We start from the raw sequence: 23167 nt of genomic DNA, 5'->3' as shown, positions 1-23167 counted from the left end.
GAATACTATGTGAGCATCAACAAGGCAATTTTCTGAGCTGTTTAGAAGGAATCTAGGTCAGGCCAGAGACTGTTAAATACTTCCAGATAAGTGATCATTATCATCCCATCTTACATCAACATAGTAGTCATAAGAATTCACATGAATATAACTGGAGCAATTTATTAGAGAGCATTTGACTTATGGGGATGTATATTCTTTTTGTTTGGCATATAAAAAAAAATGCACATGGGAAAGCATATTTGCTCAGTAAAAATGCTGTCTGTACTGGTGAATGTCTGTTAAGGGCACATACACTATATTACCAAAAATATTGGGTTGCCTGCCTTTATACGCACATGAACTTTGATGGCATCCCAGTCTTAGTCCATAGGGTTAAATATTGAGTTGGCCCAGCATTTGCTATAACAGCTTCAAATCTTCTGGGAAGGCTGTCCACAAGGTTTGGGAGTGTGCCTATGGAAATGTTTGACCATTCTTCCAGAAGCGCATTTATGAGGTCAGGCAATGTAACCAAAGGCCTGGTTAGCAGTCTGCACTCTAATTCATCCCTAAGATGTTCTGTCAGATTGAGGTCAGGACTCTGTGCAGGCCAGTCAAGTTCCTCCACCCAAACTCGCTCATCCGTGTTTTCATGGACCTTGCTTTGTGCACTGGTCCAAATCATATGGTGAGGGGGGGTGGGGGATTATTATGTGGGGTTGTTTTTCAGGGGTTAGGCTTGGCCCCTTACTTCCAGTGAAGTTACTTTTAAGGCGTCAACAACATACCAAGACATTTTGGACAATTTCATGCAACTTTGTGGGAACAGTCTGGGGATGGCCCTTCTTTCTTTCGTCCACATCAGTGCCTAACCTCACAAACGGAATTCTGGAAGAACAGTCAAACATTCCTATAGACACACTCCTAAACCTTGTGGATAGCCTTCCCAAAAGAGTTAAAGCTGTTATAGCTGCAAATGGTGGGCCAACTCAATATTGAACCTTACGGACTAAGACTGGGATGCCATTACAGTTCATGTGCGTGTAAAGGCAGGCATCCCAATACTTTTGGTATTATAGTGTATAACTCTTAGGGCAGTCACCAATGCTGGTCCTATGTAAGCTCCCTGAGGATTGTGTTTTTGTTGCCATACCTCCAAACACCAATGTTTATTTCAGTTTATCAGAGAATGCATTAATAATTAGATAAGGTTTGCAAACCTGCATGAATGCTGATTCTCTGATAAATGATGGCTAACACCTCAGATAATAGATTGTTGCCAAATTTTCTCAAATATGGTCTGACTGACCATATCTTTACTGCCGTTCTTGTCACTGCAAGTTTATCTTACCCTGCCTAGGCCATTTCTTCTTAAACCTAGAGCCACAGACATGTACTGGCTGGTCCATGGCCATCAGCTCAAGCTTTGGTTTTGAATGGCAGTGATTAGATGAAGTTTCAGCTGTTATGGCTTCACCCAATTCCACCAACAATACTGAGGCAAAAGTGTCTATCGTGCATCATCCGAATTTCACCATTGGCTCCACTTAGTTGGTGTCATTTAGGCTGTCAGTTGCTATGTTGCCATTCTTATGAGACCAGCTCCTGGTCACTGGAGGAGAACTCTATTTAAAGGGTCAGTCCACCCTAAAGTAATGTGTTAGTTTAGGTGTGGTGAGTTGGGCATTGGCCCTTCTTACAGGTTTTGTATATCCCATCCAGTCAGATCTCCCTTCCATAATTCCTGGCCCTGTTCTTATCTGCCTGGTAATTTTGGGTGTTATTGGGGGTTTGTGTATTCCAGCACCCCCTTTTGCAGTCTCTATAATAAACTGAACTGGATTTCACCAATAACCTTCACATGAGATACAAGAAACGATCAGGTGTTGGCGCTTCTAAGTTTCTAACAATATCCAAAATATCCATTTTGGTTAAAAGGGCTCTGTAAGGGCTTGTTCACACTAGGTATATTGTTGCACGTTCCAGCCAAGGCAAAATTCATGAATGTGAGAACATCTATTGCTAGCATGCACTGATACCAATACCAGTATTGGTGCTGATACTAAGCATTTGCACGAGTTCTGGTACTTGTGCAAATGTTCCAAAACTAAAACTGATACCTTCAAGTCTGTAGACTGGCTCACATATATGGGAATTGGATGCATTTTCAATGGAGCCGATTCACATATGTGTGGGCCAGCTGAACGATTCTGAGCTAGGTTCAGGTGTGATTTCCATTGTCATACACTTTGACAATTCACACCTGAATCACACCCGAATCCTTGACCAAAGTTGCACCAGATTGGGGGTGAAATCCCGCTGTCAAAACCAGACCGCACATATTTGAACCCGGTCTTATGGAGATAAGCTGTCACATGACACTAAAAATAAGTATGGGTAATTGGTATCGGCGAGTACTTGAGAAAGAGTATCAGTACTCGTACTCGGCCCTAAAAAACTGGTATCGGTGCATCCCTATCTATTGCTATCACATCGCACATTTATTGCATTTTTGATGCATTAACCTGCATATTTCCATTCAAGTCAGTTGATTGATACTTTTTATAATGCCTATAAATGCACCATATGTATTGTGTACGTTCAGAGACTACTCCTTTTGAAGTAATACTGTGCCATTCACCTAAACTATTTTTTAACATTACTGCGTATTATTTAATATTTCATGGTTGTATTTCATATACAGATATGTGAAATCCCTCTAGTGGCTGTCTGTATATCTACAAGTGTGGTTAGCATCCCTGCTGAAGAGATGCTGAACTAATATCAAACAGACACACAGATAGTTGACTGTTCTCATGATTGTGTTTCATATATACAGTAGATATGTGAGTTTTTCCTTTAGTCTGTATATCTACAAGTGTCACTAACATCCTTGCTGAACAATATAAAACAGCAGCCCTTCTACCTTATCACCTCAACCATCCCTTCCCTTCTACCTCCCAACCCCTCCCCCCCCCTTTTTTTTTTTTTGTCCCTTTTGCCTTCCTCTCTACCTTTCTCTCTTTCCTCGCTTTCTCCCCTCCCTGCTGCTGGTTCTTATGTAAAAAGAGAAGAAATGGATTGGGTAGTCCCATGTTTTTCCCTGAGGGGCCAACCCCGTGGGAACCTTTAGGCTCTATAAGGGATTGATGAATCTATAGTTGAAGAGTTCACTCTGTTGATTTATTGAATTCTATGAATATTCAGCTTTCATTTACTATTTACTTGGTTAAACTTAGTGGATTGTTGCACTGTTCTCTATGTACTATTGACTTGGCGACATGGAACTGCCCTTTTTCTGGTTAAAATAAAATATGAAAAAAGAAAACAGTGGCCCTTGCTGAAATAATATCAGAAAGCCCCGTAGAGAGTCCACTATTTTCATTATTGTATTTTACACATAGATGTGCAAGTAATCTCTTTAGTGGCTGGCTGTCGATCTAAAAGTGTGGTTAGCATCCCTGCTGAAAAAATATTAAAAGGCCTTTGTTTTTGTGATTGCATTTCATAACCAGATGTGGAGAGTCTCCCTCTAGTGGCTGTCTTTATATCTACAAGTTTGATTAGCATCCCTGCTAAACAGCTGCTGAAATACACTGCCTGAAAAAAAGAAAAAGTCGCCACCAAAACAAAAAGGTCACACACGGTGGACCGCCTTTTTTTTTTGTTTTTTTTCGGTGGACCGCCTTTAGCTTTGATTACGGCACGCATTCACTGTGGCATTGTTTCGATAAGCTTCTGCAATGTCACAAGATTTATTTCTGTCTAGTGTTGCATTCATTTTTCACCAAGATCTTGTACTGATGATGGGAGCGTTGGACCACTGGGCAAAGCCTTCTCCCACATATCCCAAAGATTCTCAATGGGGTTAAGTTCTGGACTCTGTGGTGGCCAATCCATGTGTGAAAATGATGTCTCATGCTCCCTGAACGACTCTTTCACAATTTGAGCCCGATGAATCCTGGCATTGTCATTTTGGAATATGCCCATGCCATCAGGGAAGAAAAAAATCCATTGATAGAAAAAACCTGGTCATTCAGTATATTCAGGTAGTCAGCTGACCTCATTCTTTGGGCACATGCAGTATCCAATGTATCCAATAGGATACCGTAGTTACTGCATGCTTAGTTTAGTTAGTTGCTTAGTTAATTCCAGGTAGAGACTTTTTTTTGGCCAGGCAACAAGCGGCAATAGAGGTTTTTTTTTTTTTTTTTCAATCAGATTTAAAGCTTGTATACAAGTGAGCAGTATATGATAAGATAACGCTGCAGCTGGATAGTTTCACAGTGCTGAAATCACAGCCATCCACATTACGGAACGAAATATAACTTTATAGAATGGTTTTATTGTTCTCAGATAAACAGCGCAATGTTCTGTAAACCTAAAGCTTGGCTCGGTCCAGCAATAATTAACTCTAATGAGATTCTTCCCTAGCGTGAGCCGCAGTCTCTGGGCTGTCAGCATTACAACTGACAACAGACTGTCTCTATTTAATGTATTGCATGGGATAAAACAATGCATTTTGCTCAGAATGGCTTGACTGTGTACCAAACTTCAAACATTTAGCTGTTCTTCCCTATATGATGTAAGAGCAGCCAGGCCAGCCTGTATTCCAGGCTGACATGTAGCAATATGTCTCTGTTTTATAGACGTGTTGTGGCTGTTCATTAAACTTTCTGCGTGATTAATTCTTCAGCATACCTACAAGGAAGTGATACTCTGCTACTTACTGGATGCTGCCTGTTAAGGTGATGATGTTATGCATACTCGGAAATACCCTATAGTCCATGACATCATCAAAGCGCACTATGCCATTTTCATCTCAGCTGTGCAACCAAACCTCACAGGAAAGCCTATGGAACTAATTAAAAAGTTTTATTAGGAAAATAGGTAAGAAAGGAAAGCAATTTATTATATGCTTATTCATCAGAATTTTGTTCCCATTTTACTGGTAAGGAACCTTAATATGTCTGGAGATATTTTATTTATATTTCCTTAAATGGACCACATATGTACTACCTGTTGTGTTCTTCAACTGTAAGTGTACAGCGACTGAAGAATGTAGAGAAAAAAATAAAAGTGAATAAAGTGAATTGGGTAATTCATCGCTCATCAGTTGCTACAAAGTCCTAAAAAATGTCACACACGTGTTTTGTATGTGTTTTTAAAGAGCGGTCCCCAACATTTTTGGCACCGGGGACCGACTGCTTGGAAGAAAATTATGCCAAGGCTTGGGCGCAATGGCTGGTGTTGGAGCTTCAATCTTCACGGCACAATGGTTGATATGGTGTCCGAATGATTGAAGCGCATTTCTTCTATTATTACATTGTAATATAAAATGAAAGTTCAGCTCACCATAATACAGAATCAGTGGGTGCCCTGAGTGTCACTTTCCACGTCGCCTGCCACCAGATGCGGATTGTCACTTGCCATATTGCCTGCCTCCAGATATGATTATCGCTTGTCACTTGCCATGTCATTTGCTACCAGATGTAGCTTGTCACTTGCCACTTCACCTGCCACCAGATATGATTATCACTTGCCATGTGGCCTGCCACCAGATGCAGCTTGTCACTTGCCATGTCCCTTGCCACCAGATGTAGCTTGTCACTTGCCACGTCGCCTGCCACCAGATATGATTATCACTTGCCATGTGGCCTGCCACCAGATGCAGCTTGTCACTTGAATGTCCCTTGCCACCAGATGTAGCTTGTCACTTGCCACGTCGCCTGCCACCAGATATGATTATCACTTGCCATGTGGCCTGCCACCAGATGCAGCTTGTCACTTGAATGTCCCTTGCCACCAGATGTAGCTTGTCACTTGCCACGTCGCCTACCACCAGATATGATTGTCACTTGCCATGTTGCCTGTCACTTGCCATAAGATGTAGCTTGTCACTTGCCATATCGCTTGCCACATCGCCTGCCACCAGATATGATTGTCACTTGCCATGTTGCCTGTCACTTGCCATAACATGTAGCTTGTCACTTGCCATATCGCTTGCCACGTCGCCTGCCACCAGATGCGAATTGTCACTATTCTGCCACCAGCTGAAGCTTCCGACTGTTGCCTACCACCAAAAAATGCCAGATGCAGCTTGTCACTTTTTAAATATGAAGGCAATTTGGTGGCAGGAACAGTACCATCAGAGAAAGAAGCTTCTAGCAGTCTCTCCCCAGCTTTTCAGCAAATGCATATTTTCTGGATCTGGAGAGTAAGGGCTGGCAATGAGAGATGATGTATTCTCTGCTGCCTGCAGCTGCACAGTGAGGGCGAAACTGCAGTGATGCAGGGTTTGTGGTGAGAGATGATGTCATTTCTCTGCTCGCTTGCCCCCCTACTCGCCGGCCCGCTACACTTGCAGCCCAGCTGCAGAGAGGCCATGGTCCGGTACCGGGCCGCAGCCTGGTGGTTGGGGACCCCCGCTTTTAACAACTACTGTTGGCTGATTCAGACCTGCAACTGTGCAATCTGACTTAGCTGAGGGACATGTCAGACCTCTGGGGAGAGACCACTGATTCTCCTTAGAGCAAGGAATCCTTTTGTACAGAATACTGACAGGGAAAATGCATTTATACTTAGGTGCAGCTGCTTTCTTAAAGTGATTGTAAACGATCACCTTGTAAAATAACCTATTTCGTTTTAAATAGAAATGAAAGGCACAACATTTGTATATAGATATATTTAAAAAAAAAAAACATTATAAATACCTTTTTATCCCTTTTTTTTTTTTTTTTTTTTACGTCATTACCTTCCCTCTGTTCTTAGCTGCATACGAAATGGCGAAAATGCACTGCAAACTCACTACAAATGCATGTAAACATGCATGCGGAGCTGCACACTTAATCTGTGCCCTTAATCTTTGCAATACGTTGCATGGGAACACTGAAAGGGTTATTTTTTAAATTCAGAGTTCGGCTTTAATTACATTCCTTTGGAGCATAGATCCCTACAGGATTACGTAGATTCAGATATTCTAGCTCTATCATGCATTGCCTTTAGTACTAAAACACCCATTGTCATTATCTGCCCTTGATCTTTACTGCCACTTGCACACATGAAGTAAATTTACCTTTTCAGGAACATATTTGTCATCAAGGTGTACAAACCCAGGTCACCGCAGCCTCTAGACCAATATCACTACAAATATATGATGTATAAACACCTGTTCAAAAACGTCATTAATTTGCGTGCATGAATCAGTTCAATGTTATAAATAAGAAACCATGGAACAATTTTATATCCCCACCCCTACCCTAGTCCCTGGGATTACTTTCATTTTTTTAAATTCCCTGAAACTAATAATCAATTATTCATGTGCCAAAAGAGCACTCTTGTATTTACAGGTAAATTCAACAATTACCATCAGGGAAAAGGATGCAAAAACACAAATCACCAAACATACTGATGACTAAAAAAACCAATAGCTGCATGGTTTATAGCAACCATATCCTGTTAAAACTAGCATCAGATATTTTTTTTGTATACATGCCAAGTAATTTGCCTGTGCAACATTTGCAGGTATAAAAAAACAACTGATCTTTCTATCTAGATGACTGGCGCCATCTTTGTTTAGCTAATGCCCAAAGCCTACATCCACATCTTGAACTATGGACATACTTTCACTGAGCACCATTGTCCCCACTCCCTATTCCCCCACTGGCTTATGTTCACATTGTGCCAAACCCAAGCGCACTTAGGTCATTGCCTCTGCCTCACATACAGTAAATGCATACCATGGCGAAACCAATGGTACCAGTCCCAATCCTACCCCTTTAAGTGGGACAGAGTACAACGTGCTAAACTGTGCCCTAGCATGGTTCGGAGCTATTACACTAGTCAAGTAAATTGGACTTTGGGAGCCAAAAGTGCTCAGGCAGATATGAGTGGGGGGAACGTACCGCGCTTCAAGGAAAATGTAAACGTAAATTAAAAAAATGTGTATTACAATCCTTGTGTGTATAAATCAATATTTAAATAGATAAATAAAAATAGATATAAATGTAAACTGTGATAGTGCCAACAATTCATATACAGTGTTTCCTTTAAAATTATTTGGACCTCTAATGAATCAATGAATCTTAAATCTCCTTATTCCTTAAAGTCAATCTATAAATATAAAGTGCAAAAGTGCATATACAATAAATAAAGGTGCTTATGGTTTTATCTGTGTTGATCCAAAGTGCTTAAAATTAATACTCATAAAACCAATGACAGTAAAGTGTTCAGTGCTTAAAACATCAACCAATAAATAATTCTATGTGTTACACTGTCTGCACAAAAAAAACATTTTAAATCAAGTTCTTCAGTCTTTATAAAGTGCTGAAGTGTCCCAAAAGCAGATAGGAGATACAGACGCGGTGTTCGTTCTATTTCTGATGTCACACTCTTATAACCTCCACCTTAACACCGTATACTCTATGGGGTGCTCCTTGGTGCTTTTCCCCTATGGTTGTGCTAAACGCTAACCTCCAGGATTCGGGTTATGCGCCACTTTGATCTATATAGATGAAACACTCCTCTCCTTTCTTCTCCTCCTCAACGTTATATATAGGATGGGGGAATGGTGGTCTGCCTCCCCTTATCCGGATCGGTATACGCAACTCTCCAGTGCTCACTCGGATCTCAAAATAAGGGGCTAATATGGTGTAGTATTTCCAAACTAGCAATTTATTAAATAAGGTATAACAACTCACAAAAAAGTAGACGTTTCTGAGCCTTTTTTCTGTATGCACTCAGCTGCGGGACTTGCTTCCGCATTCCATACGTCACTTCCGGTGCTCGGCCCTACGCGTCACGTCCGCTCACGTGACTTCTTCAGGCAGAGTTTGGATCACCTAGTGTGATTACGTACTAAGATGCTAGTTTGTTGATAACAGAATTGTGTAATTCCTGTGTATTTCTACAGTACACTTCTCATAAATATTATTCTCCTTCTACCGTCTCTAACTTTGTACCTTGCTACAATCTTTAATATTGCTGTTTGATTGCTGGCAGGTGGGAGGGAAAGACTGAGAAAATGCCTACTTCAGCCTGCAGCAGACTGATGACCACATTCTCCCAGACTGCATCTCTCAGCCTAGGCACAGATTGAAGCTCAAGTTAGAAAATTGAAACAACAGTTTGAAAGGTTGCTATCTTTTCTGCCTGAAGTGAAATTAGTGAAGTGAAAGTGACAATTATTTACAGGGTGAACCTCTCTGGATCAGCTGCAGGTTTAGAGGTCTCGGGGTGAATTTTTTTTTTTCTCAGATAACAACAAAACTTTGTGGAGGAAAGACAGACAGTATAAATGGGTCCCAGTGTGTCTCCCTTTTGGACATACAGTATTGGTGGCCTTCTAATAATCCTAAACAATTGTGTGAAAATGTCTTCTAAAGAGTTTGGATTATCACACCTTCTCTAGGCCATGACTTTTTCTGGCTACACAGGTAGAGCTTGGATATCAAACGAGAAATTATTTTTTGGGGATTTCAGTAACATGTTAGTTGCTGTTCATTCACACCTTTGCATATCATTGCCTTTTTTTTTACCTAATGCATTTTCATTTACTGATGATGTGTGTTTTCATTGTATGTGATATTTACTGTTTTAGGCAACCATTTGTATGAATGAAATTGATTAATTCAGTGTGTATTGTTGTGATTAGCTGTGATTGCCACAGCTAAACACATGTTGCAGATGGGCTGTGATTGGACTGTCTGTATCATGTGATCACTCTGACCAATCACAGCTATAAGCATAATAGTACACAATGAATGGTTTGAATGGAAGACATCCATTGTGTTCAATTGTTATGTGATCTGCTGTGATTGGTCACAAGGATCCCATAGTACCGGCAGCGGCCCAGTACAGTAATCTGTCATCGGCTGGATACAGCGGGTGACAGATTGCGCACAGCCGTTATTTGTCTATAGGCAGGGAGGGAACTGGTTAATAAAACAAAAACAAACAGCTAAAAAAAGTTGAAATACATACTGTATATGGAAACTGTATATCCCAAGGGTTTTTTTGCATTCACATGTATTGATGTATGCCGACATGCATCATGATGTGCAACCACATATCAACATGTGTTTCAACATGTCACAAAGCACCTTGGCTTGCTGTTTGATGCCTTTTCTTTGTTTCCCAAGAAAAACGCAGCACACAAACATTGCAAATGTGTGTTTCCCGCCTTACCGTAGGCTTGTACTTTTAAGCTTAAAATCAATTATAAGATGCAGTAAAAGAATGAACTGCCAATCTTACTATATGTTGGTCTAAGTGTTTAGTGTAATGATTTAAGACAAGTCTGTAATCGTTCATGAAAGTTTAGAGGACTAGGTCTTCAAAATGCATCCATTTGTTGACTGGTACAGATGAGAAGTTGGTTATCCATTGGTATCTAAATGGTGAACCTATACTCTGGCATGGCACATAAAGCTGAACTATGTACAAACAGCTAAGAACAGAGTTAAATACATACTGTATATAGGAACTGGATTTGCCAAGGGTTTTGGGACTGTGTGATCCAGGCACTTCTGCCAGACAGCATGGATTCTCAACCTCCGATTGCGACACAGCTTTTCCAAGAACCCATCCTGCTAATTGAACCATGAGGAGGTGGCAGAACTAGTAAGCTCATACTTGTGCCCACTCTGCCGCCCTCTTCTGTAAGTGTGTTCATCGTCTAAATGCACTCAACAAAGCCTGATCCTTGCACTGCTCCTGCTTCCCTGTATAAGTACTGCTTTATGGGGCTGCAGGAGGAGAGCAAAACAAATCCATGTATTTACACTAATTACATTTAAAAATGTGTTTCATGAAAAATACTGCATTAATAATTTTATATCTGCCTGGAGTTTAAAAATGTATGCTAAGTCCAATGCACACAGATGGGTTTTCGCAACCCCTGTCCTGTTGGTTAGACGTTTTAAGCATCAATACGACTTGCATAATAATCTCTACAACCTTTAGGCAGCAGCATTATACAATTTTCCTTGGAAATAAACACTTGAAACTGCAAGTAGCTTTTTGGTACTCAATGATAAGATGAAAATAAACATTCATACATCGTCACCTATTATAAAATAGTAATAATCAGCGCAAACCATAAAATTTCAATAATTCAAAAACCATACAAAATAGTGCACACAAGGCTGCAAACAATCAGGGCTAAACACAAAACACCAGTGACTAATCAATAAACAATATTGCTGTGCCAAGTGAAAAGATATCAATAAATGTGTCTAAATAACATAAATAAGATAACAACTCAATGTTAATAAATCAACTCTAATAATAGTGATTATTAGAGTTGATTTATTAACATTGAGTTGTTATCTTATTTATGTTATTTAGACACATTTATTGATATCTTTTATTAGAGTTGGTTTATTAACATTGAGTTGTTATCTTATTTATGTTATTTAGACACATTTATTGATATCTTTTCACTTGGCGCAGCAATATTGTATCGTCACCTATTGTACCATGTACAAGACAACTTAGATGTTCTGTATTTGTACGTAAAGTAAGTCCGAAGACTTGTGACAGAGAAGGCCAGGCCCTTTAAAGTTAGACATGAAAAGCATGTGTCCTGTTTCCCATGAAGGAAAATAGACCTCCTGTTTTTTGTTTTGATGTGAAAGGAGGAGGAATGAAGGGGAGGTGACTTTCTTTCTCCATCACAGAGTTGTATTAGATCCTGACATTTCCAATACATTGTCCAGAAAGGCTTTTCTCATCGTGACTGTGATGTTCATTTACCCTCTTCATTTATTTTCACAGTAGACCAGCTCATGGCTGTACGACAATCCCCAGACTGGCCCTGGAGTTAAAGCAAATCATTCACTGCACGTCCCATTCCAAGCTGCCCCAAGTGAATCCCATACGGGTGATGATGCCTTTAGGACAGCTTATAAAAGGAGCCAGCTTGGATGAACTCATACAGATGTGTATTCAAACTTTTGGTGAGTTACCATGACCGTCTGTCATCTCCTTTTATCTTTTTGCAATATATTTTACTAGCAACAGAAAAGTAAACGATGATTACCAATTATCTTCTGCCTGATGATCCTGTTTTTATTCAAGTAGGGTCTGTATAAAACAGGATGATGTGCGTATCGTAGTATGATCATAAAATTTATTACAAACTAATTCATTCTTGTGATGATGTTTAATACAATTTAATAAATCACAACCTTTTGCTAGCAAATGGCAATTAGAATATTGCAGACTTTTGCAGTAAACACAAACTTTTCACTTCCTCTATTTTTTTCTTTTTTACTTAATCGACCCCGTAATTTGTTTAGCGCTTTCATGAATATTATACAATACAAGATCATTACTCCCTGTTTTCAGTCGGAGCTGCACACATTTATTTTTGGCTCTTTGTATTCTATTTGGGTTGTATTATGTCCCTCACAATTTCTTTTGTTTTCTCTTCCTGAACAATGTAAAGACATTGATTGTTCATTTCTAAAAATACATGTGACAATCAAAGGAATGGGGTTAAAATGCAGCAGTGGGTTACCATAAACGGTGCTAGACCAATTGCCATAGCCAGCAGCTGGCTTTTCCATTGTGTCTGGTTTAATAGGAATGTTATATTTACAGCTGTAAGAAGCAATTGTTGGGAAATGTTTTGCCTGTATTGATGACAAATTAACAATGTAATGGTTTTATTAGTCTGCTTTCTGAAGTTCCGTGTTATTTATAAGAAACCTTTCTATGCAGAACAAGGCCAATATTGCTTTATTAGCAGAGATAATTAGGAAATCTGATGACATTTTTCAATCCTCACTTACTCTAATGGAAATTATTTTGTAATTTGTATTTGCATGGATCAAACAAGAATATTTTCCAGGTATGATGGCTTAATTGGCATGGGACGCTTTTCAGTGCATTTTCTATTTACTGAGCTAGCCTTTGATAGCCATGTTTCTTTTTACTCTTTGTTGATTAATGAATGTTGACTTGAAGCAGTCCTGAAGTCTGAATAGAACCCAGATAAATGGTGTGTAGAGATAAGAGTTGTGTCTGGCTGGAGAGATTGCCATGGAGGATGTGATGGGATTTGTGGAGTACAGATAATACCCCTTCCCGATATTAGTAGTGTAGTGCAAGTCAACATCTTCCACACTAACTAGTCATTGCCTTGTATTTCGCCAAAAGCTTGACTAATTTAGTGATGTACAAAATGTAGCATTGGTTATGCATTCTTCACAGCACTTGTGAGCTCGGGCCTGAGCGCCACCAAAAAAGACAGGTCCTACAGTGCTTTGCGAAAGTATTCGGCCCCCTTGAACTTTTTGACCTTTTGCCACATTTCAGGCTTCAAACATAAAGATATAAAACTGTAATATTTTGTGAAGAATCAACTACAAGTGGGACAGAATCATGAAGTGGAACGAAATTTATTGGATATTTCAAACTTTTTTAACAAATAAAAAACTGAAAAATTGGGCGTGCAAAATTATTCAGCCCCCTTAAGTTAATACTTTGTAGCGCCACCTTTTGCTGCGATTACAGCTGTAAGTCACTTGGGGTATGTCTCTATCAGTTTTGCACATCGAGAGACTGAAATTTTTGCCGATTCCTCCTTGCAAAACAGCTCAAGCTCAGTGAGGTTGGATGGAGAGCGTTTGTGAACAGCAGTTTTCAGTTCATTCCATAGATTCTCGATTGTATTCAGGTCTGGACTTTGACTTGGCCATTCTAACACCTGGATATGTTTGTGAACCATTCCATTGTAGATTTTGCTTTATGTTTTGGATCATTGTCTTGTTGGAAGACAAATCTCCGTCCCAGTCTCAGGTTTTTTGCAGACTCCATCAGGTTTTCTTCCAGAATGGTCCTGTATTTGGCTTTATCCATCTTCCCATCAATTTTAACCATCTTCCCTGTCCCTGCTGAAGAAAAGCAGGCTCAAACCATGATGCTGCCACCACCATGTTTGACAGTAGGGATGGTGTGTTTAGGGTGATTAGCTGTGTTGCTTTTACGCCAAACATAACATTTTGCATTGTTGCCAAAAAGTTCGATTTTGGTTTCATCTGACCAGAGCATCTTCTTCCACATGTTTGGTGTGTCTCCCAGGTGGCTTGTGGAAAATTTTAAACGACACTTTTTATGGATATCTTTAAGAAATGACTTTCTTCTTGCCACTCTTCCATAAAGGCCAGATTTGTGCAGTATACGACTGATTGTTGTCCTATGGACAGAGTCTCCCACCTCAGCTGTAGATCTCTGCAGTTCATCCAGAGTGATCATGGGCCTCTTGGCTGCATCTCTGATCAGTCTTCTCCTTGTATGAGCTGAAAGTTTAGAGGGACAGCCAGGTCTTCGTAGAATTGCAGTGGTCTGATACTCCTTCCATTTCAATATTATCGCTTGCACAGTGCTCCTTGGGATGTTTAAAGCTTGGGAAATCTTTTTGTATCCAAATCCAAAAACTTCTCCACAACAGTATCTCGGACCTGCCTGGTGTGTTCCTTGTTCTTCATGATGCTCTCTGCACTTTAAACGGACCTCTGAGACTATCACAGTGCAGGTGCATTTATACGGAGACTTGATTACACACAGGTGGATTCTATTTATCATCATTAGTCATTTAGGTCAACATTGGATCATTCAAAGATCCTCACTGAACTTCTGGAGAGAGTTTGCTGCACTGAAAGTAAAGGGGCTGAATAATTTTGCATGCCCAATTTTTCAGTTTTTTATTTGTTAACAATGTTTGAAATATCCAATAAATTTCGTTCCACTTCATGGTTGTGTCCCACTTGTTGTTGATTCTTCACAAAAAAGTACAGTTTTATATCTTTATGTTTGAAGCCTGAAATGTGGCAAAAGGTCTCAAAGTTCAAGGCGGCCGAATACTTTCGCAAGGCACTGTATATGGTATCTGGTACATGATATCTTACATCTCAGTCCCCTTGAAACCTAGGACAAGTGACCCCTAGGACTATTTCTTCTTTTGACAAGATATCCTTAGTTAAATACACAAGAAGCCTAAAGCCGGCCATTGACGGTTCACATCTTGGCCAGTTCAGCAGGAACCGACTGAGAATCGAACTTTGTTAATCGATCAATCAGCTTGGGTACAACCAGCCTACCGGATTTTACATGTGATCATTGCTAACAGCTTCCCCCCTGCTGGGAGAACACAATGGCTCAGCGGGAGGGATTCCTCCATCAACACTGACTGTGTTGATGGGAGAATTGAGCGATTTTCTATTCTGCAACCCATTGCAGGAAATAAAATTGCTCCATCTATGGCTGGCCTTACAACGCTGAACTAAACCCACAGGAAACAAGAATCCCAAACAAAACTCAAGAACTTTCACCTCAGACCTAGTTATAATATTTTACCTCAAATTCTAAAAAATTACTAAACACTCTTGATGGTGTTTGTATTTACATAAAAAAAAAAATAATAATTATTCTAGTCTCATCAGATGTCTATGGAATTCTCATAAACTCATTTGTTATTGGCATAGAGCCATAGACCCATTCAAATTTAACTCTATGCAGACATAAAAGACACAAATAAATGCCCCTCTGTAATTATAATTACATGATTAAAGTATTTTTTTAAATGCAAGCAGTGCAGTGAGTTTGGCCTAGTATTAACCTTTGTAGCCCCTGTACAGTAGGATCGGGTGGTGAGTGGAAGAAGCCAATTAATTCATGTGCTGACAAGAAGCATACTGATAGTAGGCTAGGGCAGTTTGACAGAAAGATGAGTCTGTGCTGCTTCTCTTTTCACTGTCCAATCACAAGCTGGGGTGGGTGGAGGATAACCTGGGATTAGAGGAAGTGGGGTGAATGATGCTGGCCATACGACTAATGACATCTAGCATCAGAAACAAGTACTGTGGGGAAAGTCTCTGTATTGCTCATGAGTATTTCAGCAAAAATGGTATTGTTATTTTATCTTTTAATGGGCTATTCATTTTTATCAAATTTTTGGCTACAGCTCTGATTTAATGACTTCTGGTTTAAGAAGCCAGAAGTCTTTCTTTTAGTTAGTCAAAATATTACCAGGAAGAAAGCCTGGTGTGTTTATAAAGAATCCCAGAAAGCTAAGAATCTCTTTACTCCTACCTAGGACCACATACTTTAACCACTTGCCGACCAGGCCATAACCAAATGACAGCTACAGCGCGGCCGGCTTATTCTGGGAGGGCGTACAATGATGTCCTCCTAGAATCGCGCTTCCCACGTGATCGCTCTGTCCAATGATGGAGTGATCAGTTGTCAACAAACCGGCGCATGTCGGTTCAGTTCTCTCCTCGCACGCTGTACACAGCAATCGGTACAGTGTGTCAGGAGAGGAGGGAGACTGCAGCACCGCTCATCCCCTGCCTCAATCATACCTCAGTCATGCCTCAATCATGCCCATCCATGCCTCAATCATACCTCAGTCATGCCCATCCATGCTTCAATCATGCCACCTATGCTTCAATCATGCCACCCATGCCTCAATCATGCCACTCCATGCCTCAATCATGCCCATCTGTGCCTCAGTCATCCATGCCATGTGCCTCAGTCATCCATGCTACATCAGTGCTCATCCATGCCACATCAGTGCTGATCCGTGCCACATCCATGCCACATCAGTGCTCATCCATGCCACATCAGTGCTCATCTGTGCCACGTCAGTGCCACTACAGTGCTTATCAGTGCCCTACAGCAGTGGTCCTCAACTCCGGTCCTCAGGGCCCACTAACAGGCCAGATTTTAAGTATTACCTTGGGGAGATGCAGACTAGAGTACTGCAATCACTGTGCAGCAAATTAGATCACCTGGGATGTATTTCAGTTATCTTGCAAACCTGGCCTGTTAGTGGGCCCTGTAAGCCAGGGTTGAGGACCACTGCCCTACAGTGCCTCGCAAAAGTGTAATGGATAGTCAGGAAATTACGGTGCTCCCTGCATGTTGGGCCTCTGTATGTGGCCAGGCTGTGTAAAAGTCTCACACATGGGGGTATCACCATACTCAGGAGGAGTAGCAGAATGTATTTTGGGGTGTCATTTTTGATATGTACATGCTATGTGTTAGAAAAAAAAATTTTCTTTTTCTTTCCATGTTTTACAAAACCTTCCATGTACAAAAAACTCATTATGCCTCCTAGATTATGCGTTGGGGTGTTTGCTTTCCAAAATGGGGTCATTTTGTGGGCGTTTCCAATGTCCTGGCGCTCCAGGACCTTCAAAAGTGTGATAGGTTGTCAGGAAATTATATGTGTAATTTTTCCTCCTAGAACACCTGGAGGTGCCACTTGGATGTTGGGCCTCTGTATGTGGTCAGGCCAGGGGCGTTGCTAGGTGGTAAAAAGACCAGGGGCTGCAGCCCGGAGGTAAATTTGATAACCCCTCCCACAAGTCCCGCCCAAGCTCCACCCAATACCCGCCCCCTCACCCCTGCCCAATGCCTCACCATAAAATGACTCACCCTTCGCAGCTATAACAGGCACAGATGTTGGATGAGAAGCCCTGACCTCACAAATGTGCTTCTGGAAGAATAGAATCAGAATAGTCAGGGAGAGAGAGGGAGAGAGAGAGAGAGGGAGAGAGAGAAAGAGAGAGAGGGGGATAGAAGGAGAGAGAGGGATATAAGGAGAGAGAGGGCAAGAAGGAGTGAGAAGGAGAGATAGGGATAGAGGGAGAGAGGGAGAGAGAAGGAGAAAAAGGGAGAGAGGGGGTAGTGAGAGAGTGGGAGAAGGGGAAGTAGTGAGAGAGGGGGGTAGTAGTGAGAGAGGGGGGTAGTAGTGAGAGAGGGGGAGTAGTGAGAGAGGGGGGTAGTAGTGAGAGAGGGGGGGAAGTAGTGAGAGAGGGGGGTAGTAGTGAGAGAGGGGGGTAGTAGTGAGAGAGGGGGAGGGGGAGGGGGATAGTAGTGAGAGGGGGGGTAGTAGTGAGAGAGGGTGGCAGTGAGAGAGAGGGGGTAGTGAGGGAGGGGGGTAGTAGTGAGAGAGGGGGAGGGGGGAAGTAGTGAGAGAGGGGGGTAGTAGTGAGAGAGGGGGAGGGGGGAAGTAGTGAGAGAGGGGGGTAGTGAGGGAGGGGGGTAGTAGTGAGAGAGGGGGAGGGGATAGTAGTGAGAGAGGGGGAGGGGGGTAGTAGTGAGAGAGGGGGAGGGGGGTAGTAGTGAGAGAGGGGGGGGTAGTAGTGAGAGAGGGGGGTAGTAGTGAGAGAGGGGGAGTAGTGAGAGAGGGGGAGGGGGAAGTAGTGAGAGAGGGGGGTAGTGAGGGAGGGGGGTAGTAGTGAGAGAGGGGGAGAAGGGGAAGTAGTGAGAGAGGGGGGTAGTAGTGAGAGAGGGGGAGTAGTGAGAGAGGGGGGTAGTAGTGAGAGAGGGGGAGGGGGGAAGTAGTGAGAGAGGGGGAGGGGGGAAGTAGTCAGAGAGGGGTAGGGGGAAGTAGTCAGAGAGGGGGAGGGGGGAAGTAGTCAGAGAGGGGGTAGTAGTGAGAGAGGGGGGTAGTGAGAGAGGGGGAGGGGGGAAGTAGTGAGAGAGGGGGGTAGTGAGAGAGGGGGAGGGGGGTAGTAGTGAGAGAGGGGGGTAGTGAGAGAGGGGGAGGGGGGTAGTAGTGAGAGAGGGGGAGGGGGGTAGTAGTGAGAGAGGGGGGTAGTGAGAGAGGGGGAGGGGGAAAGTAGTGAGAGAGGGGGAGGGGGGCAGAGCCAGTAACACTTACCAAGTCCAGGAACCAGCTCTGACACCATCCATCAATCCTGTGGCTGAATCCTTCGTGCCCCAGCCAGCTTCATTCAGTTTCTCTGATGGCAGGGAGGTGGGTGGAGCCAAATTCAGGCGCGGAGGATGAAAGCTTTGAATGCCCAGGGAGGAGGGGAAGCTGTGGGTGCACTGCACACACAGCAGTTACAATTGGTCCCGCCCCCTGCCATCTTTCTCCCCAGCCAGCTTCTGTTTCTCCTCTGCAAGCACGGAACAAGGGGGCGGAGCCCCGCATACGGCCCCGCCCACACCCGACATCAATGCTTAAACTTGACAGCTGCAATAACTCTCCTGGCAGCTGCTCCCCTCCCCTCCCCCCAATCGCCCACATTTCACTGGCTGTGCTGCTGTTACAATGCTATGTAGCCCCGAGTACCCAGCCAAACCCAGGCCTTGGGACTCGGGGCTAATTATTTTTAATGAGCAACAGGAGACCCGGGGCTTTTGGGGAGCACACTCGGGGCTATAGCCCCGGTCAGCCCCCCCCTGCCGACGCCACTGGGTCAGGCTCTGTAAAAGTCTTACACATGTGGTATCGCCATACTCAGGAGGAGTAGCAGAATATATTTTGTGGTGTAGTTTCAAGTATGCCTATACAGTGTGTGAGAAATAACTTGGTAATATGACAATTTTGTGAGAAAAAAAAAAAGAATCTTAATTTTGCAAAGAAATGTGGGGAAAAAATTGCACCATGCCCCTTACTAAATACCTTGGATTATCTACTTTCCAAAAAGGGGTCATTGGGGGGGGGGGGGTATATTGGATCTTTCTTTGCTTGTTAGTGACTCAAGAAATGAGATAGGCCGTCAGTACATAAGGTGTGATCAATTTTCAAAGATTGGCACCATAGCTTGTAGACCAAAAACCTTCACAAAGACCATATAATAGATACTTATTTGGGTTATTTTTACCAAAGATATGTAGCAATGTAACCAAAATTTATGAAGAAAAATTACTAAATTTGCAAAATTTTGAAAACCGAAACAAAGAAAAATGAATTTTTTTATAAAATTTTCGGCCTTTTTTAATTTATAGTGCAAAAAAATAAAAAACCCAATGATGATTAAATACCACCAAAAGAAAGTTATATTTGTGTGAAAAAAAAGGATGAAAATTTTATATGGGTACAGTGTTGCATGACTAAATAATTGTCATTCAAAATGTGAGAGCACTGAAAGCTAAAAATTGGTCTGGTTCGGAAGGGGGTTTAAGTGCCCAGTGGATAAGGAGTTAATGACTTTATTGACTGCTTAGTCAAAGTGCAAATTATAGCCAATCACATCCTATATCTGTATACATTCAGTGGGGTGAAGTTGACCCCACCTTCCCTACACCTTTTCCTATCCTCCCTTTGCCCTTCTTTTACTTCACCCCTTTCTCTTATTTTCCTGTTCCTTAAACCCCCCACCATTGTAGACATTATCCACCACCCATCTCTTAAACAGTGCACTCGCTACAGAAACTTACCTGATTTCCTCAGACATTAAACCTGGCCATACACATATAGATTTTTTTTGTTCAGCCTGGAGTTATTCAAATGTCCTGCTGTGGCGAATGTATTTTGAGAGCCGGCCCTCGCCTAGTTGAGGCCCTCTCATGAGATCCTGGGAAAGTTGCCTATACCAAATTTGGTGAGAATAAACTCCTGCACAATGCTAAAAGGTCTCTGCATGAGATTTGGGATATTCAACTTTCCCACTGTGGGGCCCAATGAAATTACTCTTGCTGCAGGAAGCAGACAGAAGCTGGCTAGTTTTGAAGTACTTTTCCAATAGGACCTTTTTTTTGTTTATTTGAATAGAGTGGGGTAGGATTAAAAGTTATGTTTTTTTGATGTCTATAAGTTTGTTGGGTAGTTTTTTCCCCTTACATGGTGATATTGTTGTCAGCACAACTGGAAGTGAAGGGAAGTCTCCGGACTGAAAGAGGCTAGAACCCCTGTTAACTTTTTATTGCTAAACAAAATAAAAATAGGGGCATTAAACTTAATGCTTGGCTTTCTTCAAATGCAAATTGAAAATAGTTCTTGTTCAGTGGATCCAGACCGCTCAAAAAACATGAAGTTGGGGAATTGTCCCATGGAACATCTGACTCGAGAAGATTATGCAAACAGGAAAAACAAAGCACCAAGTGATCATTTCAAAATTGCATCGAACCTTGATTCATGACAATGATCTTCCAATGGTGGCCAACGTATTTTGAGGGCCAAAACCCCCCTTCATCAGGGCTGAAATTTAATTTTGCCAGAAGCATGCAAAGCTTACAGGCTGTGTGATGTTATTGTCATTGAGCTCTTCATGTTTCCAGTTCAAGTGATTAGACATTTATTTGGAAGAGTTTGATAGAGTCCATGTCTGGAATCCCAGCAATCAAAACTCAGTCCTGATGAAGGGGGATTTTTGGCCACCAAAACACATTGACTACCGACTATCCATGTCAAGAATACAGGTTATACAGTATCTCACAAAAGTGAGTACACCCCTCCCCTTTTTGTAAATATTTTATTATATCTTTTTATTTGACAACACTGAATAAATTACACTTTGCTACAATGTAAACTAGTGAATGTACAGCTTGTATAACAGTGTAAATTTGCTGTCCCCTCAAAATAACTCACCACACAGCCATTAATGTCTAAACCGCTTACAACAAAAGTGAGTACACCCCTTCCGCTTAAGTGAAAATGTCCAAGTTGGGCCCAAACTGTCAATATTTTGTGTGGCCACCATTTTTTTCCAGCACTGCCTTAACCCTGTTGGGCATGGAGTTCACCAGAGCTTCACAAGTTGCCACTGGAGTCCTCTTGCACTCCTCCATGATGACATCACGGAGCTGGTTGATGTTAGAGACCTTGCACTCCTCCAACTTTGGTTTGAGGATGCCCTACAGATGCTCAATATGATTTAGGTCTGAAGACATGCTTAGCCAGTCCATCACCTTTACCCTCAGCTTTTTTAGAAAGGCAGTGGTCATCTTAGAGGTGTGTTTGGGGTCGTTATCATGTTGGAATACTGCCCAGTCTCTGAAGGGAGGGGATCATGCTCTACTTCAGTATGTCACAGTACATGTTGGCATTCATGGTTCCCTCAATGAACTGTAGCTCCCCAGGGCCAGCAGCTCTCATGCAGCCCCAGACCATGACACTCCCACCACCATGCTTGACTGTAGGCAGGACACACTTGTCTTTGTACTCCTCACCTGGTTGCCGCGACACATGCTTGACACCGTCTGAACCAAATCAATTTATCTTGGTCTCATCAGACCACAGGACATGGTTCCAGTAATCTATGTCCTTAGTCTGTTTGTTTTCAGCAAACTGTTTTCCGGCTTTCTTGTGCATCATCTTTAGAAGAGGCTTCCTTCTGGGACGACAGCCATGCAGACCAGTTTGTGCGATGTATGGTCTGAGCACGGACAGGCTGACCCCCCCACCCCTTCAACCTCTGCAGCAATGCTGGCAGCACTCATACGTCTATTTCCTAAAAAAGACAACCTCTGTATATGACGCTGAGCATGTGCACTCACTTTCTTTGGTCGACCATGGCGAGGCCTGTTCTGAGTGGAACCTGTCCTGTTAAACCGCTGTATGGTCTTGGCCACCGTGCTGAAGCTCAGTTTCAGGGTCTTGGCAATTTTCTTATAGCCTAGGCCATCTTTATATAGAACAACAATTCTTTTTTTCAGATCCTCAGAGAGTTCTTTGCCATGAGGTGCCATGTTGAACTTCCAGTGACCAGTATGAGAGAGTGAGAGCGATAACACCAAATTTAATACACCTGCTCCCCATTCACACCTGAGACCTTGTAACAATAACAAGTCACATGACATCGGGGAGGTAAAATGGCTAATTGGGCCCAATTTGGATATTGTCACTTGGGGGTGCACTCACTTTTGTTGCCAGCGGTTTAGACATTAATGGCTGTGTGTTGAGTTATTTTGAGGGGACAGCAAATTTACACTGTTATACAAGCTATACACTCACTACTTTACATTGTAGCGAAGTGTAATTTCTTCAGTGTTGTCACATGAAAAGATATAAAAAAATATTTACAAAAATGTGAGGGGTGTGTGAGGGGTGTGTTCTCACTTTTGTGAGATACTGTATAGAGATACTGTATAGACTTATGACGAAACGCGTACAGTGCCGTCGCATCACTTCCGGTTCCGGTACTCGAGTGGAACGCAGGACGTCCTTATCGCTTACATTTTTGCTGCTAACTTGTGAGTACCCATTTTATCGTATATGTATAAATAAAGGCTTAAACAGTATCACGCTATGAGCCCTTTTTCTTACTCTATATGATCCACTTGCCCCAAACCATGTCCTACTGAGAATGGTTGGCATTTTTCCTGAGGATTACCGGAGTGCATACCCCATTCATACACGGACCCCCAGGATCCTGGCTATTCCTTAAGGAACCTCTGTATTCTCCTGCACCCCACGGAGGACCCCTGGTATATCCATACC

General features: G+C 42.2%; 1 protein-coding gene across 1 annotated transcript in view; it reads left to right on the top strand.

Annotated features, from left to right (window-relative positions):
• Positions 1-23167, top strand: part of RASGRP1 (RAS guanyl releasing protein 1) — a 99978-nt gene that overhangs the window by 25363 nt on the left and 51448 nt on the right. The window contains exon 2 of the mRNA XM_082274832.1: positions 11758-11939. Within this exon, the coding sequence (XP_082130958.1) occupies positions 11758-11939 (182 nt within the window). The remainder of the gene's footprint in view (positions 1-11757; positions 11940-23167) is intronic.

This window comes from Pelophylax lessonae (assembly GCF_965119305.1).
Source record: "Pelophylax lessonae genome assembly, chromosome: 13".
Taxonomy (NCBI): domain Eukaryota; kingdom Metazoa; phylum Chordata; class Amphibia; order Anura; family Ranidae; genus Pelophylax; species Pelophylax lessonae.
Note: the sequence above shows the minus strand (reverse complement) of the source record. Positions and strands in the feature narration are given on the sequence as shown.